This window comes from Electrophorus electricus, chromosome 13, assembly GCF_041902795.1.
Source record: "Electrophorus electricus isolate QZ-2024a chromosome 13, ASM4190279v1, whole genome shotgun sequence".
Taxonomy (NCBI): Eukaryota; Metazoa; Chordata; class Actinopteri; order Gymnotiformes; family Gymnotidae; genus Electrophorus; species Electrophorus electricus.
Genome location: NC_137509.1, coordinates 1988488 through 2008117, shown reverse-complemented (window position 1 = coordinate 2008117; position 19630 = coordinate 1988488). Strand labels below are relative to the sequence as shown.

Genomic DNA, 19630 nt, shown 5'->3' with positions numbered 1-19630 from the left:
AGAAATTCTCGATATTAACTTAGAATGGAGGAGCGAAACAACTCTGAGCTCTTGTTGCATCCAAAAGATGTTTCTTCATGCATAAATACAACATATAAACCTGAACCAAATGAAATGACTTTTTTTATACAAAGTTCTGTAAGTGAAATAAAGTTTAGCTCTCTACACTCGAAACGTTTCATTATTCCCTGTTTGGCCAGGGCTCCTGCTGCTGTCATGTTGATGCCTTCTTAGATCTCCCTAAAGGAATAAGAGTCATCAAACGTGCACGGCGAGTTGGACCCATGTGGGCGCACACAGGCCCATGAGTCGGTGTCTGAACAGAAAGTGCCTTTGCAAACCACAGCCCATTCACCAGCACATAACGAGCTATGAGTCACTTCCCATCAGAGTGCATTTCAGTCCCGCCCGGCCAGAGTGGAAGAGATGGCAACTCCTCTAACAGCACCCGACTTCCAGCTCCCAGTGGACAGACTGGGAATCCCAGTGCACAGACCGGGAATCTGCAAATCCAATTTGCCAACTGGAAATCGATACTGTCAGACACAGGGGAACAACAAAACAAAACAAAAAAAACCACCCAAAAACAAAAAAACAGTGAACTGTATGAGGCTTACACCAACTTCTGTAGCTACTCCACTGGAATGCCTACCGATTTTGACAGGTACAGCTTGTATAGAAGTGTTTGAAGTTTTCCCGAACCCTTCTTGTTGGGTCTATGACCCTGGACGTTACACCCGTACAGTCTGACATACAACACTCTTATAAGACCACTGAAATCACCCAGTATAAGCTTGAACCACACGCACATATATTCCTCTCCTTCTTAAACTAATACACACATATTTCCTCTCCTTCAGCTCTTTCACACAGACATATTGCTTCTCCTTGTTAAACTCTCTGTCTCTCTCTCACCGCCGCACACACACACACACACACACACACACACACACACACATTTTCTCTCCTTCTTCAACCTTCTGACTCAAACAGCTAGAAGTACAGGGGAGCATACAGAGACTGAGAAATGTCTCAGCTCCGAGCTAAGGCTGGGGGCACACTGAGCTGACTACCAGCTGTCAGATCACATCAGATCACATCAGGCCCTTGGGCATCGGCGCCAACCGTCACCAAACTCAGCCCGGTGTGTTCTGCCCCGTCGCCCGTACTCAGCCCGGTGTGTTCTGCCCCGTCGCCCGTACTCAGCCCGGTGTGTTCTGCCCCGTCGCCCGTACTCAGCCCGGTGTGTTCTGCCCCGTCGCCCGTACTCAGCCCGGTGTGTTGTGCCCCGTCGCCCGTATTCATCCCAGTGTGAGATGGCTTTAGTGCTGTTTTGGGCTGTTGTGCCTGTTTAATCGGCGTTGGCGGTCCGCCACGAGGGAGTTTTCTGATTGGCTAAAAACAGCCCACGCTTTCGGGAAGCTGCCTTTTGCGTTTCCTTTTGCGTTATATTCTTCTGCGCATGCGCAGAGCGCTGATCAGTGTGCTTGAGCATAAATACGAGGAGGTCACCTGTGAACACCTGTTGAGGTGTGTTAGTTCTTCAGTTGCAGTTTGGTGGATCCCACTACAAACTAACCCTAACCTACCAGCAGAGGTGGGTAGAGTAGATAAAAACTGTACTCAATTACAAGTACTGTTACTTTCAATTAAATAGACAGTATTATTTTAAAGTATCAGTTAAAATGACTACTCAAATTGCGAGTTACTTTGTCAGAACTCATTTAATAACATAATATGAACAAATTCTGAAAACATATTTGGATTTTGCGTGCAAAAATGAATAATAAACAATTGCTTTCTTTGCTTTGGGTCTTTGTACTACTTAGTTGGTGAGTTATGTTTAAGCTACATGAGGTTTTTCATATGGGCTATATAACATAGTCCCAAGCATCACACTGGACTTGCCGAACACTTTGTGATTAGTAGTTTCTGGGAATATCTGCAGCTCTTGCCCAAGATGTCTTACTGCTCATTTTACTTTTCGTTAGATTTACATTGCAATTAGTTGACCGATTAGTCAGCTAGCTAGCTGGATATCCTACGTCGCATTGCTCACAACTTGCTCCTGTTTGTGCTCGGAAGGAATATTGACATATGAAATCAATAGCAAACCTTCATTTTTAAAACCTTAGTAATCCTGGAAACATGCCTGACTGCTGCACGCCATGAGCTCAGTTCAGCTGCTGCAGATATTTTTCTGCTGCTTGTAGTTTAGAGCTACGCAGCTAGCTAGTTAGCCGAGTTTTCCCCTCAGCGAGCCATAAAGAAAAGAGACATTGCGAGCTACTTTTCATAAATGTCTTTTGAGTCCTACGCCAGAAAATGTGTGTGTTTGTTGTTCATTATGTCGGTCTACTGTCTAGCTGTCATCATCTGTTGGGATTTTACCAACATTCCCACCCTGGGCAGGAGGAAATGTACAAAATGTAAAAGGTGTTTTAAAACTGCAACGGAACTTTACAATTATAATGGAGTAAAAGTACATTTCTGGCCTAGCAAATGTACTTGGGTCTTTTAAAACAAATCTTAAAAGTACAGATTGTTCAAAAAGCTATGACCCACCTCACAAACCATCCCAGTCAAGACAATGTTGGTCCAGCAGACCCAAGGTCACCCTCAGAGTTCAGCATCTCACTTCACTGGTTCTCAGCACATCACTAAACCAGTGCATGTGCCATTCAATTTACATTTACAGCATTTAGCTGACACTTATCCAAAGCATCTTACAATAACTGAGTCAGACTTGAGTAATTGAGGGTTAGGGGTCTTGCTCAGGGGCCCAACAGTGGCAACTTGGCAGCAGGGGGGGGGCTTGAACTGGCAACCTTCTGAATACTTTAACCACCGAGCCACCACTGCCCAGTTCCCCTGGGTTCCTACGCTTTGATTGAAATTAAACGAATAACTGCAGTTTGAACTCTAAAGTTTGCCAGTGCTGTTACTACATAGACTGAAGCTCTGTTGACTGAACCCTAGAGCCTGTGTAGTCCCACGACCCTTCGGAGCAGTAGTACAATACACCCTCCCACGACTGTCATGGGCAGGACCAGATGCCAGGGCAAGCTCCAGTTTCACTACAGTCCATTTAACAACACGGAGATGACCAGAGGGAGAGTGCTAATGGGTCAACCATACTTACGTAATGTTTGGAAAAGCTTTTAGCAGCAAATCGAAGCTGTTCAAAACAGCAGATAATTTAACCACAATGAGAAGAATCTGCACAAACACATTTAAGCATAGAACTAGAAAAACAGAGTCATGTGTGTGTCAGGCTCATCCCTTGCAGAAAGGTAGCTTTGACCAAAACGGGGGTTTTATAACCTTTTTAAATCTTTGCTTTGGAAAGTTTAAATCTACAGAAAGTTCAGGGAATCAGCACAACCACACGCCTCCACTTCAACAGGGAAAAACTACAAGGACAATAAGAAAAAGCTCCAGTTTGACTCAAGCATCACATCCTGGAAGATTAGGGACAAGTGTTGCCCAGGACACTGAGGTTGTCTGAGTTGAAATTATATTAGCATGTGGTACATGTGACCTATTCACTTTTCCCTGTCATTAGCTCAAAGAACAAAGCTACATGAACTAATAACTACAGAATCACTTTCTAAGTTGTGTGAATGAGGGAGAAACAGAGAGAGAGAGAGAGAGAGAGAGAGAGAGTGTGTGATTGCACATGATTTCTGTTTGGGAGTATGTAAATAGCCATAAAAAGTACCATATAAAGGATATTTTTAATTAGAGATTTCCAGTCATTCCTGTGAGAACTAGTTAATTAGTTAGGACAGTTCCAGTCAGAAGATTTAGGGTAAAATGTGTGGTGAATGTAGTTCAAGCTGTTTATAAGCTGAGTTCTATAAACTCTTGCTGAATAAGAGAATTAGCTACATAAGAAATCTGATACACTACAAAGTGGATGAAATACAATTAGTTTTCACGTCAGGGATTATAACAACACAAGGTCCACACGAATGTCAGAAGCACTGTAGTCTGTGCTGTACAAGTGCCATCTGCCTTTGATATGAGGCTCATGGGCCAGTAGGTGACACTCTTTCCTCTTAAACGCTTTGTGATGTAACAGCTGCTTCTGTGTGTTGGCCCAAAGCTGAGGGTTCCCACACTTCAACAGGATAAGAGAAGAAGAAACACGGGATAAGAGAAGAAGAATCACAGGGCAGAGAGAGAGCTGGCCAGACTTGCACTAGACCGGAGACAACACCGGGCCTTACATGAGCGGGACAGAGCATTGGGACATATCCTTGGGCTTATAACAAGGCAATGTACCAAGTCATTTGAATCTACTGGACCTAAAATGTAATACACGTAATATTGAATCAATGAGTGACAGAGCTCTGAGAAGAGAGACAGATGGACAGATGGACAGTTACGTAGACGATCAGATTTTCAACAGATAGATATAGCTCTGGAAACTCTAAATCAGCATGTGTATGCCAGCCATTCCGTTCCAGTGTGTACACCCACTCACCTATGTTTATTTCATCAGCTTCTGATTAAGTGACCTGAACCAAACGTGATCGACTGTTGAGAGAAAGCCAAGACACGCGAAAACTGAGAGTGATAAGGTATAACATCAGTATTGTGTTCTTTAAAAATCGACTTTTCTCTGCATTATTTGAGGTCTGAAAACTGCATCTTTTTTTGTTATTTTGACCAGTTGTCATTTTCTGCAAGTAAATATGATAAATGCCAATATTGTTGTTTTGGAATTTGATAGAAAGTTGTCAGTGGTTCATAGAATAAAACAAAAACAAAAATATTTTTTTTCCATAGCTGTAGACAGACGATAGATCTTAACTAATCCTGAGGGAACTACAGCATTGTAGCAGCAGGAAAACAGGCCTGTTACAACACAAACATGTTTTAGATATCTCACACAGGCCTGTAAACAGCACATACATGTTTTAGATATCTCACAAAGAGCTGTAAACAGCACAAACATGTTTTAGATATCTCACACAGGCCTGTAAACAGCACACACATGCTTTAGATATCTCACACAGGCCTGTAAACAGCACATACATGTTTTAGATATCTCACACAGGCCTGTAAACAGCACATACATGTTTTAGATATCTCACACAGGCCTGTAAACAGCACATACATGTTTTAGATATCTCACACAGGCCTGTAAACAGCACACACATGCTTTAGATATCTCACAAAGAGCTGTAAACAGCACAAACACATATTAGATATCTCACAAGGGCCTGTAAACAACACAAACATGTATTAGATATCTCACAAAGCCTAAAAAGTGGATAATAAAATTTAAGCCACTGTAAATCCAAGACACTTCAAGTGTAACTTGGTAAAGTGCAAAAATAAAGCGCTTCAGTAAAGTGTTGTGAGAGAATTATCCTTGAGCAACAGTAGTTCTCCATTTAGTGCATGATGAAAGTAGCAACATGTGGTTAAACGTGCAGTTAGCTCACTATGTTTACAGAAAAAAACAAATGATGCCTTGGCACCCAGAGTCTGGAGAGTACAGAGCAGTGTTACACAGACCTTCTGTTATTGACCTCATAAATCAGCCTGTAAGGAGCCTCGTAGGAGACACGTTAGAGAGTCTGATAGCAGTGGGGGGCAGTGAGCTCACACGTTGCTCCCGCAGCACAGTGCAGGAGGAGGTGGTCTGCTGCTGAGCACCCTTCTGCTTCATCACAGTAACATGGAGGGGCAGGGAGCTGCTGCTCTCGATGCCTGCCAGAAAACCCGACACAGAGGCACTTATAGCTCCGTGGTTGCGTTCTTCAACCCCGTCAATCTTAATACGGTTCTCGCTCAAGATAATCCCTGTAGTAACTCCACCATAGCTGCTCTGAGACGACAGAATGAAAGAGATTGAGATCATGGCGCAAAATGGAGACCACGGTGCAAAACTAGATCAGAAACTCCATCTCAATCGGCAAGTTTAGAAAGCAGCCTTGAACCATTGCAATGCATGGATAAGGAAGCAACTTGCCAACAGCAGGGAAAATGAAATTGGACAGAAGTGAAAATGTCAGTGTTAGTGATCCAGAAGCACCTTAGCAATGCAACTGGAGGCTGGAGCTCTCTACTGCCACTGCATCTCGCTGTCAGAGAAACTATCAGCCGTGTCAAAAATTATTAAGTCATAGTTTGCCAACCAAAGGTTTCTGAACAGATTCAAAGGCTTCCAGCAATAACAAAGCCGTGAAGCGGATTATTGTGCATGTTGGCAAGGATGACTCGAGCTGACAGGAGTCAGAAGTTTCTTCATAACACTCTTGGCAAACGTGCAGTCATTCATCAGCTGCCCACCTCTTGCACAGAGAAGCAAAGATGTTTCCCAGGCAACTTGGTTTAAACACCCGCCTATATACAATCTGTGAATATCTCTGTGCAGTTCTGAAAGGGTCTCTGTGAATATGATTAGAATTTGAATACAGACCTCCTAAGGACCATTTTGTCATTGCTGGTGATTTTAACATACACATCGACACCCCCAAGGACAATAATGCCATGGAACTCTATACCATTCTGGACCCTTTTGGTCTCCCACAGCCTGCGGCCGGAACCACATTTGGGACTTGGTTACCTCAAAAGGTCTCAAAGTTTAGGTGGGCAGGGCACACCTGCCACTGTCAAGGATGTTACTCTTTCAGACCATGACTGCATTTTCTTTGATATGTTGGTGTCACTAGACACCAAGACCAGATGTGTTTGTTTCAAGAACAGATTCATAGGTGATCACACAGACAGCCATCTGGGGCGGTTACTACTCTGTTTGTTAGATAATTGAGTAGCAGAGGTTACATAACTGTTATACTGTATACCTCAGCTGTTATATAAAGTTTTATTTAGATAAATGACTTTTTAAACTGCTGTTTTGACAACTTTCAGTCAGGGTTTCAGTCCAACCACAGCACTCTGATGCCTCTTATAAAGGTTCTTTAAGACATCCATTGAAATACAGTCTGGAAAAATAACAGCTCTTCTGGTCCTTGAGCTCAGCACTGCCTCTGAATCCACTGATCACAAAGTACACTTTGACTTGAGAGTGGGCTTAGACCTTCAGGTCATAAAATGGTTTGAGTCATTTTTACAGTTCTTTGTTTAAACAGACAAATATGTGCCTGACCAGATGCCTGTGACCTGTGGTGTCTCCCAGGGTCTGTTCGTGGGCTGCTTTTATTCAATTAATATATGCTTCCCCTTGGCCAAATTGTCAAAAAACATGGAGTATTCCCCCACAGCAGTGTACTCAGATTGGGATCTCTTACCAGATGGTCCTACTGACTCAATTCAGACGTGCCAAAACCGTCTGCTGCTGGATAAAGATAAACTGAGATTATTTTCATTTGGAAAGACAAGGGACATTATCTTCATCGTAGAGGTTTGTAACCCGATGTTCTAATGGATGTTAGCAGGCATTCTATCAGCTCAAAAATATTAACATTGGATTCAAAATGCAGCAGCCTGAGTTTACTAGAAACAAAAGAACGGATCATACCGCCTCGATTCTTAAATTGGCTCCCAAAAACAAAATATTGGATTGGTATTAGCTTTGTATGCTGTCCAACTGAGGGGAAAGAAAAAAATGTTCCCAGGCTGCAATAATTGTAAAGGGTTTGTGAGCAAATTGAGAAGAGGATTAAAAGTCAAAGCGCTCCCTCCTCGCCTAAATTAAGCTATGGTCATGAATAAGTAGAAGCATAATGTCTCCAGGGTGGACATTAATCTGATGGAAACTACCTCGGCCTCGACCTGTGCACGCGGTGTCATAGCTCCTGACTTGATTAGCCCAGGGCCCGTCACACAGCAGGGGAAATCCCCCAGAGACCCCGTGCTGACAAGGGGGAAGAAAAGCAGGCGATAAAGGTGAGTAGGCTCACGCACGTGTAACAATGACTTCAGCAGTAACAGGACTGGTAACAGGACAGGACAGTTTAAGACAAAGGCTATAAATGTAGTTGGTCCAGATCATGTTGTATAGCTGCACTATTACTGAAAAGATACCCAATAATTTCAGTATTGAAGACTTAACCTTAATCAGAAATAATCTGAGAAATGTAAATGATTTTGGGCTGTTTGATTGGTAGAATGTAATTCAAAGCACCCCCCCCCCCCCCCCATATAGGTTTGCTGGAGGTTGGAGGGTTTTGACAAGATCTTGTCTGAAAGATGCAACCAAGTGTGCAATAAAAACTTATCTTCTATTTCATGTGTGTGTGTGTGTGTGTGTGTGTCTATACACAGTGTACAGACATAGAAATCTATATTGCTGTGGCACAGTGGTTTAACATGCATGACTGCTGTCTGCTGGCCAGATGTCGTGTCTTCTTTATTATAATCCTCTTTGAGTGCAAACTGTGTGACCTCCAAATGATGAGCACCTGAGTAATCTAAACTGATTGGCAAAATAGTTTTCTGACCAACTATTGATTTCTGCATTCTCCATCCCATTTTGAGGAAGGGGAGGTTCTGGCAGACAGAACCACTTGAATGAGAAACAGTAAATCTTAGAGCTGTAAGGACCAAAAAAACACCAACTGAAGCATTATTTAGCAAACAATAAAATACAATGCATGTAAAATAACACCACAGTATTAGACTTTAAGTCAGCAGGAAATATACAATGTGTTTTATGGTACTTTTAATTTTTTTAATAAACCACTCAGTAGTGGTTTAACTTTACAGTCATTCAAGCTGCTCAGAGCAAAGAATTCAGACCAAATGTTTTTACGAAAGCTTTGTAGCTCTTAAACCGATTTCATGACTAGAGACAGTTAGAGACAATTCACTGTCAGCATCTTTCTTGCTCTGGACGAAATAGCTTCTGATACCCCTCTTAACTGCCTCTGCTCTACCTCTGCTGCACCCCAGGGCGATTGTTTCCAGGGCGATTGTTTCCAGGCGTGTGTTCTCAGTGGCCGCCTGCCCAAATTGTTTAGCGAGCTCCAGTGTTACGGCTGCATTTAGAACTGAAGGTCGCTTCAAAGGAGGCCAAATAACAATTGGCCCTGTAAATCTGAAAACCCATCCCTGCTTGGCATACCAGCTGCACAACAGGCCGGGACAGGAATAGCTGGGCAGGGCAGGTCTGGGAGGGGGCTGGCCCTCGGGGCCACGCATTCATGGGAGACATATTTGCGAGTGATTCAGTGATGATCACCTGATATAGTCGCACATGCACTGTTGTTTATGGCCATTTATTCTCGGGACTGACACACATGCAGTTTTGCCATTGTTGTGTTTGTTCATAATCATTTTTGTAGTGTTTTACATTTATCATATCAATAATAATAACTCATTCATTCTCAGCCTGACTGACTGGTTGGCTTGCTCATTTATCTAATATTCAGAGCGACTTGCATTATTATACTTATTATACGTTATTATCAAGGGACTTGAACCCATGACCTTGGTGTTGCATTTTGCACTGCCTGCTCTACCAAGTCTGTGTTAATCCCTCCGGCTCCGGTATGAATAAACTGGGATTTAGATTAGGACTGCACTACCTTTCCCTCGATTAATTCATCATTCATGAGGATTAAATCTCTCCTTCACTTCAGCACCTTGGATATCTGAACATTTCCCAAAGCACATGGCAAAAACAACAGTCCTGACAAGAACAGATGTGAGCCAGCACTAATAAGAGCTCCTGTGCGGTTGGTGATAAGTAACATGTTCATTTCTTTCTCTTTCTATTTTTGCCCTGTTGTAGTCCCGCGTGGGTGGGGTTGATGTCTTGTTGTAGTCCAGCATGGGTGAGGCTGATCCACTGAATCAGGACTAATTGAGAAGAGGATTCCTGGGTCAGATGGGCTTCCATGGCCACCTGTCACTTACACCAGCATATACACACACCCCTGCAGATATACACACACCCCTGAAGATACACACACACCCCTGTGGATATACACACACCCCTGAAGATACACACACACCCCTGTGGATATATACACACCCCTGCAGATGACAGAGGAGGAGAACAGGTGCACCAGGAGGAATATTTAACCCATTTAGAGATCATTGTTTCTTCTGCGAATATTGCAGTGACTATAGTTTGCACAGGGCAGGATCCTTGCTGTGGCCCTGGGTTACTGCTGTGAGAACCAAACACTTGCTTCCTGATGTGGTCTGAAATGTTATAGGTTGCCACTGGCACAAGATTGCTAAAAAAAATAAAACAACAAATAAAAAACAAAAACAAATCCACTTCCTGTTTTCACAGAGGCTGTATTATCAGACTGGGTCTACTTACATTGGACACTTTCAAACACCGATCTCAGGACAGTTTCAAGACACATGTGGTCACTGCAAGCATTAATCTACACCTCCAGAACAACATTAAAAATAGCTCATTAATCATGTCACACACCCCCAGGTTGTGTTGGCTGATGTCCACAACTGTGGCCCTCACTTCAGCCATTAACGGGGTTGCGGATTTCTATAGACAAGCGGAGGGGGGTGATTTTATTTGTTCAGAAAGGGCTTGAAACTAACAATAGCTGTTCTAAGAATCTAACAGGATCTGCTCGTGCAGTGTCATTAATGGACAAGAATCCTAGGCCAGACAGGAATGTACGTATGAGTCAGAGTTTTTCTCGCGGTCAGTAAGTCTCGCCAGCTGAGATCTCTCCGGCATTAACGACACATCTATTAAATGACAATTATTCTCAATTCTCCTCGTGACCCGTCATCAAGTGAAGGTCAGATAAACCCCCAGGGAAGTAAATAAATGTGTCTTCCAACTATGCTACAATATATCTTCTCCTTTCTTTCTTTTTGTGTTGTATCTTGAGCCAATAAAAGGCTGCAAACTCATTATGGCCAGTTTAGTACTCAGAGTTTTGCCCTGCAAATAACAGCACTTCATTTAAAAAAGCTGTTTTCTCATTGATTCCTGATGGACAGATCTTTAAGAACAGATGTGGGACACGGTGTCCCCGCCGTAACAGACGTGGGAGATGGTGTCCCAGCCTTAAGCAGCACACAGTGGTCTCACATTACATCCATTCTGTCCTCTCATTGTCTAGGAGTGCTGACTGACCAATGGCTGTCACCCATGATTTCTACCCAAATTAGCCTGCTTGTGTTCAGCCTGGTGATATGAACACGCAGTCCATTTGTTCTTAGAGGACAGTGGTGTCTCAAATAGAAGCTTAGAGGCATAGCCTTTTAAGGCGTTCCTCTTATAGGACTGAGCACCATCCTGGTACAGGAGGGGAGGGGTCTACCTGGGAGGGTGGGATAAAAGACCCCCCTGGGGGGCACGAGGAGCAGTCTGAGCTCCAGCCAGCCGACCTTTGCTTCCCGCGCCACACGAAGTCCTCGCCATGCCGGCCAAGAAGAAGGAAGAGCCCAAACCTGCACCTGCTCCAAAACCCCCAGAGCCTGAGCCCCCCAAGGAGCCTGGATTTAATCCAGCCGAAGTGCAGGTAGCTACCCGGCCCCGAGCGCGTGGTGTAGTCACGCGGTGCAGTTACTCTGCACGCCAGAGTGCTTGCATGCATGAAGATGAGAGGCAGAGAGTGAGAGACATGATGATCTTCATTCATCTATTCATACCTTGTTTTTTTTAAGCTGTCCTTTGTGTTTTTCTAGTAATTTTCCTCGCGATATGTTGGAAAGGAAAAAGGACTGATGTACATTTCTTTCATTTGCCTTGATCCTGGCAGGAGAGAGTCCTCACAGCTGTAGGTGTGCTTTTATCACCACGTCGCATCTCCCCCGGGACAAACATGACCTTCTCGCGCAGATAATTGGCGTACAGTTTCCGTTCACTGAAAATCTTGAGTCTGCTTTGAGGTCGATCGACTAACGCGGAGCACCATAGATCACGCACAGCCTCTGATGTTAGGTCACCTACACATTAACACACAGCTACTATACTTGTCCAGTTCTAGTGTAAGACTGCTGCTTCGGGTTTTATATGAAGTTGCTGTTTCTAATTATAAGGTTAAATGTTGAGTCGGCTGAGCTCTACGAGGACAGCTCACATCTACGGCACGACTCCAGCGCAGTGCTAAAAATGCTTTTGTTACTGTGAGGGGCTTCAGTAATGCGTAAAATATATGAAACGTTGAGCCTGCGCTTTGATGTTATTATAGCTCAACATTTCATATATTTAGCCCCGACATGTGAAAGCGATATTCTAAACCATATCATTGGTGTGGCGTAACCCTTTACAAACACGCACTACGTTATTTTCTCCTAGCAATTAATGTTTTGTTTTCCCGATGAAAGCCACAGAAAGCTGACCACACTGCTTGGGTTTCAGAAAATCCGTCACAACAAAAGATTTTTAGTGGTCTCCGCTTTTGCTTCGTTTCCACGTACAGGAATGTCTGGGTTGGTTGGAACAGCCATACTTGCGCGTTGAGGTTCAGGCCGCAAGCAACGTGATTTTCATTATGGCGTTTCCACGGTGGACCACCCAGCCATGGGCCATTACAGCGGAGGCGCTGGGCGAAATGCTGAGGGAACTTACTGCTTTTGCTTTCTTTGTTCGTTTGAATTCTACACATCTATCAATAGAGACTGCGCGCAGTTATGTTCACGTGTGAGCAGTCAGTAACCTGCAACACTTAACCTGCCCATTAACGTGATACGTTGAAATGTTCCTTAAAAGACGCAGTAACGTAAACACATTTTGAAAACGGATATATTTTCCGTAATGGATTGCTTAAGCGTGGCTCGTGAATCTATGCAAGCAGCTGAAAACTGCAAATCTCTGCTGTACAGACATGTTCTGTAATCGGGTTAATAAAACACTCGTTTTGCGTCGCTGTTCGAGACCTGCCTGTATTGTACGAAATAACTACATACATTTTTCACTAAATTGCGCTACAGTCCAGCCAGGGAAAAATAAAAACTCGGGCGGTGCCTTTTCATTGACCTAAACTGCTTCACGGCGATGTGCCGGCGCAGCTTGCTCACTGCGCACACTCTGCACGCGGATAGTGGCTGCTGGAGAACACGTGCAACCTGACCCGCGCGTGTGAAGTATGCGACATCTCCGCGTGGCTAGGGGGGCGTTGGAGGCCGCAGCGCCCAGAAATATTTATGTTCCGCGCATCTGGTAGTGGCATGGTGCCGTTTGTCCCGCATTTTCATTTTTAATTAAAGTGGTTGCAGAATGGTGTACTGAGACAATCGATGCCCATGTAAATTGAAAACAGGGCTGTACTCGATCTTGATCACTAAGAAAAATAACTTTATCTCTTTCAGATTGAATTCACCCCTGAGCAAATAGAGGGTAAGTGTCTGGATTTATTTTATTGTGCTGCTTCAAGTAGAATTCACACTAGCCTCAATTTTGGCTACTCTACAGACATTCTCTGAAGGATCACTGTGGTCTAATGTCTTTTCACAGCAGTCACCTAAGTGCCTTTGACAATACATTTTATTTTAATTGCAACAACAGAGGTTTCATCATTACAAAACCCATTTTCTACCCAAAATGAGAAATGTAGCAGTCAATAGAGTAGCACTACTGAGTTCACAGCAGGTTACTACTGGGAGGGAACACTGAAGAGATAACATTTCAAGTTTACTTAATGTGGCATTCATGAAATGCCAGACAGCTCTCAGGAAGGCGGGGGCTCTGTTCGGCGGCTGTGGCATTTGTTTTGCTGGGGTTTGAAGTCCTCTAAATACCCATCTGGCAGTTGCTGACGATTCTGCTTTATCTTCTCAGTACGGTCCTCCAGTGCAAGGCACGCCACTCGGCCAGCGCCTGTAAACGTGTTGAACCATGCCACGGTAGCTCTCTCTTCCTCAGATTTCAAGGACGCATTCCAGCTGTTTGACAGGACGCCAACCAATGAGATGAAGATCACCTTTGCGCAGTGCGGCGATGTTATCAGGGCTCTGGGGCAGAACCCCACCAACGCCGAAGTCATGTATGTTCTTGGCAAGCCCAAGGCTGAAGGTAAGCTGGGTGCACAGTCTTTTTTAGATCTCGGTCTGGCTTGGCGTATGTAGGGTAGCGTGCTGGGTCTGAATGGGCTCTCAATCGTCCTGCGCAGACATGAGCGTTAAGATGCTGGACTTCGACCAGTTCCTCCCCATGCACCAGCACATCTGTAAAGCTAAGAACCGCGGCACCTTCGAGGACTTCGTGGAGGGCCTGAGGGTCTTCGACAAGGAGGGAAATGGCACAGTCATGGGTGCCGAGCTCAGACACGTCCTGGCAACCCTGGGTAGGTCTCCCTGGGTACATATCTGGCAATGGCAGTGCATAAGATCACAGGTCACCGTGAGTGTATGTTGTGTGAGCCTTCTGGGGAGGGGGGCTGTCTGACACCCTCACAATGTGTGTCAGGTGAGAAGATGAAAGAGGACGAGGTGGAGCAGCTCATGGCAGGCCAGGAAGACGCCAACGGCTGCATCAACTACGAGGGTAAGCGCTGGTGCACGCCCACCACCGCATGCCCTCGCTGTACCCTGTGCAACACATCTACAAGATACTTTCTTTTTACACTTTTTACGTACTGTCTTCATATAGTGATCTTTTTTTCCCTATTTTGAGCGGTTTTTTTAAAGTGTTCTCTTGTGGGTTGAGACAGTAACATTCAGCAACATGAGTCCTTCAACCACAGCAGCAGTGCGGTGTGTTCACACAGCTGCACGGGGCAAATATAACATTTAAGATGTGTCTCTCTCTCTCTCTCTCTCTCTCTCTCTCTCTCTCTCTCTCTCTCTCTCTCTCTCTCTCTCTCTCTCTCTCTCTCTCTCTCTCTCTCTCTCTCTCTCTCTCTAGCATTTATAAAGTACATCATGGCTGGCTGAGCAGGTGCAGTAGTCACCCTCTTCTATATCTTTCTCATGACTCTCTGTGCTTCTTTGCATTTAATTGCCTTTTAGTTTCTTTTAATGCTACATTGTCTGTGCTGATTCTGCTGGCGTTTCAGTTATTCTCTGAGAGCACAACCACATACTTAATAAACACACCACATTCCACTACGGGAAATAACACGACCGCTTTCTTAAACACACCACGTTTCACTATGTCAAAGCGTGAACTCTTTACACACACATGAGCTTTGCTGTTTTTCCTCTACAGAACCAAGAAAGCCAACTGAGGGGGCAGAATGTCACACATTTCTTTCCTTTTTCTGTTTCTTTCTGTTCATTTCTTTTCTGTAAGCCTGTCCTGTGCTGACATGTCCCTGCGTCTCCCTCCGTGAGTTATCATCACTGCTCATATGTTCCTGCTTTTTCTAAAGACTGTACAGCCATAATTCCATTGTATATCATCATTGTTTGTGTCGTGGATCAGAAAAAGATTTCATTAAACGTCCTGTTTAATTAAAATAAGCCTCCTTAAAGTCGTGTCACCATAGCTGTATAAACATGAAGGCAGTGCTGAGCATGAGTTCACAAAAGCCTGTTTCTGTGGCGATGGGAATGCTGTGTTTCATGTGTTCTCACTGAACTAGCTTCAGTCTGAAACCACAACACATGCAGAACCTTACCAGCTGCCCAGGAATGACCTCATACGGGGCAGCGCATGCACTCGCAGCCACTGGAGCACCTCGGCCATGAAAATGCATACGCTGACAAATTAGGCTCTGGTATTGAGGTCTGGTTATAATGGTTGGTTCCCAGAAATCAATTCAAACTTCAAATATGGGCACAGGACCACACCAAACCCTTGAAACTGGGAAAGAGAGTAAGAGAGTCATTTAGATGCAGTTGGGTATACGTGCATAAGACCAGTGGCACGTGATTACAGCTAAACTGTGCAGCAGAATATGCAAGATATACATAACCACTTAAAACACTAAATGTGATCATTTTACTTATAAACCGCGGACTGGTCCCCCAGGGCCAAGAATAGTCCTAAACGTAAGGATGTTTAATGGGGGATCACCACTGACATTACAGATCTGCTCAAGACCAGGGTTTTGAAGAATTTACTCCAAACACACATACTCTGGGCTACAAAGGTGCTTTGTGCAAAACATTGCTATTGTATCAGTTCGTGCTGTTAACGAATGAGAAATAGTCTGGAAACAAATCAAATGGGTGTGCAACACTAGCTGGCAGAAATGCAGAGTGGCGTACTATTTTGACATAAGCTGTTATTTAGCTGTATGTGGAAAGTTGTATGTGGTTTTGGATGCAGCCCAGGCCTAATCCACGCCACCGACTGAAGTTTTGCAAATGCCCCACCAGTGGGCGCCCTTCTTTATCACACTCTGATCAGTAAGCACTACAAACGAAGAAATGCGACGACAAATTACTTACGTTAAGTGATGAATGTTGAGTGAGATTATAGAATGCCATTAAGAGTAGCTATGATACGAAAAAATAAAATAAATTTTGAGCAGAAAATTGGCGAAAGAACAGGAGACTGAGTGATAGAAGTTTATAGTAAGAAAAGAAAATCCTAGACGATGCGATTCCGCTCTCAAGCACCGCTGACGGCATTTCACCCCGCTGCACTCCCTACTTTTGCCACTAGATGGCAGGAACGCATCATGAACAACAAGCTTGGCCTTTGAAAGGCGCTGTTACGGCTGCAAATAGGTGTCGTTATGGTGCTTGTAAAAGCCTGTAATTGTCTGGAAGTGCTTATAGATGGAACTTATGTAAGCGACACTATTTATGCGCCAACACTGTGAACGCGAGCAAAATGCCAAAACAACATCATCATATAATAGGCCTGCTGTATACAAACCCACGCGCAATACTAATTTTATGAGGGAAAATATGCCTGTTTATCTCAGCAAGAGATTACATGTTTTGAGTCTAGTTTGAGTTTAGGCTAAGGTCAGAGCGTGTTAGGATTATTTACGCACACCGAACCGCCGCGATTCAAGCATGCAACTGCCATAGGAAATAAAAGTACCCCCTTCTCCTAGGCCTCGAAAAAACTTAAAGACCTTTTCGACATGATATCCATGCAAACCACTATGACCTGTCCTTTCAGCGTTAAAGAGCGAGACAAGCACACGCCGAGCATGCATGTAGCCAGGCGTCACAGCAGTCCCGTGCGCGACGTGTGTGGACGATACCCACGGACCAGTCCTGGAGCGCCGGGAAACACGCCCGTTATGTCTCGCGACTCATTCCAGAACCAGGCAGCCTACTGTGATGCCACCTCTGTAGCTGTTGGACCTTTGAAGTCATAAATACAAAAGGACAGGGGTTTGCTGATTGTTAAGTCTAATATACACATAAATAATACACATATGCCTACCTCAAAGCCATAAATTTAGTCAACATGGGCTTGGAGACAATTTACTGGTGTAGTTTGAAAATATACAAAACAATTATTTCTAGAACTATCTATAACCATTTTACTTCTATAACAAAACAAATGACATCCATAACTATCGTCATATATATATATATATATATATATATATATATATATATATATATATATAGAGAGAGAGAGAGAGAGAGAGAGAGAGAGAGAGAGAGAGAGAGAGAGGTAGTCAAAACTGCATTGAAGGTGTCTCTGGAGGACCTCTGAAATGTCATTGCATTTTTTACACACACACACACACACACACACATATATATATAGACAAAGTTGCAGTTCTCCTTGGGCGATACAAAGGGAGGACAAACTAACATCCAAATAACAGGCTGCCATGTCAGACACTCTGTCTGGAGAGATTCAAACCCACAACCTTCCAATTGTTAGGCCAAAGTCCAACCACTGCTCCACAATAGTATGACTGTTATAATAATAATTATTATTATTATTATTTTGGAGCATGTTGATCTGAAGGACAAGCTATACAAACCCCACTACAGAAGGTGAGATAATAAAGACACTGAAGGAGACCATGTTATAGCAGATATCCAGATGGAAAGCAAAGTGTCCCAGGAAGCACATTTCATCTGTGTAATGACAGACTGTGAGGACACACCGTGATGACACACTGCTACTTGTTAGCTGAAAAGCTAACAAGACTGGGACACTGTTGTCTGCTGTGTGAACTTTTGCATCACTGCTGTCAATGGTGATCTGGGGACCACCACAAATTCCCCATGGCGACTGTTTGGTGAGGTCACTAGTAGCACTGAAGCCCACGTGTGTTGGACACTGTAATGTAAAAGGTTCCAATAACAGCGTCTGGTGTGTTTCCACGCTGACCTTGCGTGTCTCTTCTCTTAATAACGACTATGTTTGCATACTGTCAGGGCTTGGGAGGGGTGGTGAACACACATGGTCCAAAAAAAAACCACAAAACACAAACACAATAACAAACCACACACAACCACAAACCTTACACAAAACACAAAAACCAACACAAACATAACTGCAAACCAAACACAAACACAAACCCCAAACCTAGCACAAACCCAAACAAAAAAACAAACACAAACCCAAGAACAGTCCAGGGGAATCTTGCGACTGACTCATTACAGGCTAACAAAATCCAAAATGGGAAGAGTGACGGTCTGACTCAAGCAGAGCCAAACATTCATATACATGAGAAAGGTGACAAGCAGGAGGGACCAACAAGTCTTAGAAATGTAGCGACTAGCATAGATGAGACTCAACACGTACACACTTCTATACACAGGTGAAGGCTAAAATAGGTTGTGGGGGAAGGTGATGTGGTGTAACTGGGGTTTGCAGTCACGTTGGCATGTAGCGAATGCTGCAAGAATACGCGGGGGAAAGTCTGACAGAGACAAAGGAAAAGCAGACAACGGCTCGCTCACAGCGACAGGGACGGACAGACCGCAGGACTTCAACGCTAGCAGCCAATCAGCCCTGCTGGGAGCCAGCCACAGCTGTTCTGTAGTACAGAAGGCGATAAAGTACCGGTGCACTCTGAATGATTGTAGTGAGTTTACCTAAAGGGAGCAGCTAGTAGAGGAACTTTTATTGCTATTATTTTACTAACAGTGTGTCTTAATAAATTACATATTGAACTAACAAAACTATACAATGATATTGTGGATTGTGTGTATGTGTGTGTGTGTGTGTGTGTCTGTGATAGAAAGTGATGTAGATGTAACCATAACCAATCATTAATGTTCCTAAAACTGGCATATTTAACACACACTGGCATATGAAAACACGGTCTGTCAGCACCACGATCAAGACTTCTCAGGTGTCTGAATGTCATCATTACTTGCTTCAGTGCCGTTGTTAGTAGGTTCATACATGTATGGATGGATTCTGATTGTCGTCCCTCCTTGTGCTAGTACTGTTCTGCATGAACAGGCTGTGAGTCTATCACACTTGCTTACTGGTATGTAAGGACCACCTTCAGACTGTTCTTAGCTAAGACTGATAAACTAATTTGTTTGGTTTTGAGCATTGTTTATATTTCTTTTCTATTCATTTTTTAATGGTATGCTAACTAAAACATTATGTCCTTATGTATTCTAACTGAACAGATCTTAAGTCGTTTGGCTGTGTTCTGCCCATGGCTAACTATCACACTGCAGTAGTTGAACATCCTGAGGGTCCAACCTGAAGAACTCCCAAGCAGGGTCCTGTTCCAAAAGCAGGATCCAAGTGAAAGCCTCGACCTCTTCTCTTCAGGACCGGAGAACGGAGGAAACCTCTTCCCTCTTACCAGACAATAATCTTTTCCACGTCGTGACCAGGAGCAGTGCCTACAGTTTCCTGAATCCATGATGCTAGACTAGGTGACTT

The 19630-nt window shown here is 43.9% G+C and overlaps 1 protein-coding gene across 1 annotated transcript; it reads left to right on the top strand.

The window, feature by feature from the left end:
* The first annotated feature begins 11258 nt into the window (after window positions 1-11258).
* Window positions 11259-15312, top strand: myl13 (myosin, light chain 13). Its single transcript, XM_027019024.3, has 7 exons — window positions 11259-11429; window positions 13222-13249; window positions 13775-13924; window positions 14022-14195; window positions 14318-14395; window positions 14756-14788; window positions 15059-15312. Exons 1-6 carry the CDS (start codon window positions 11328-11330, stop codon window positions 14782-14784), a joined length of 561 nt encoding a protein of 186 aa, XP_026874825.1. The 5' UTR covers window positions 11259-11327; the 3' UTR covers window positions 14785-14788; window positions 15059-15312.
* Window positions 15313-19630: the final 4318 nt, after the last annotated feature.

What these genes read in the sequence shown, in the direction of transcription:
- myl13 (XM_027019024.3), top strand. Translation starts at nt 11,328, where the DNA reads ATGCCGGCCAAGAAGAAGGAAGAGCCCAAACCTGCACCTGCTCCAAAA. An exon ending in TTAATCCAGCCGAAGTGCAG is followed by an intron (nt 11,430 to 13,221) that starts GTAGCTACCCGG and finishes TATCTCTTTCAG; the next exon opens with ATTGAATTCACCCCTGAGCA. An exon ending in CGGCTGCATCAACTACGAGG is followed by an intron (nt 14,396 to 14,755) that starts GTAAGCGCTGGT and finishes CTCTCTCTCTAG; the next exon opens with CATTTATAAAGTACATCATG.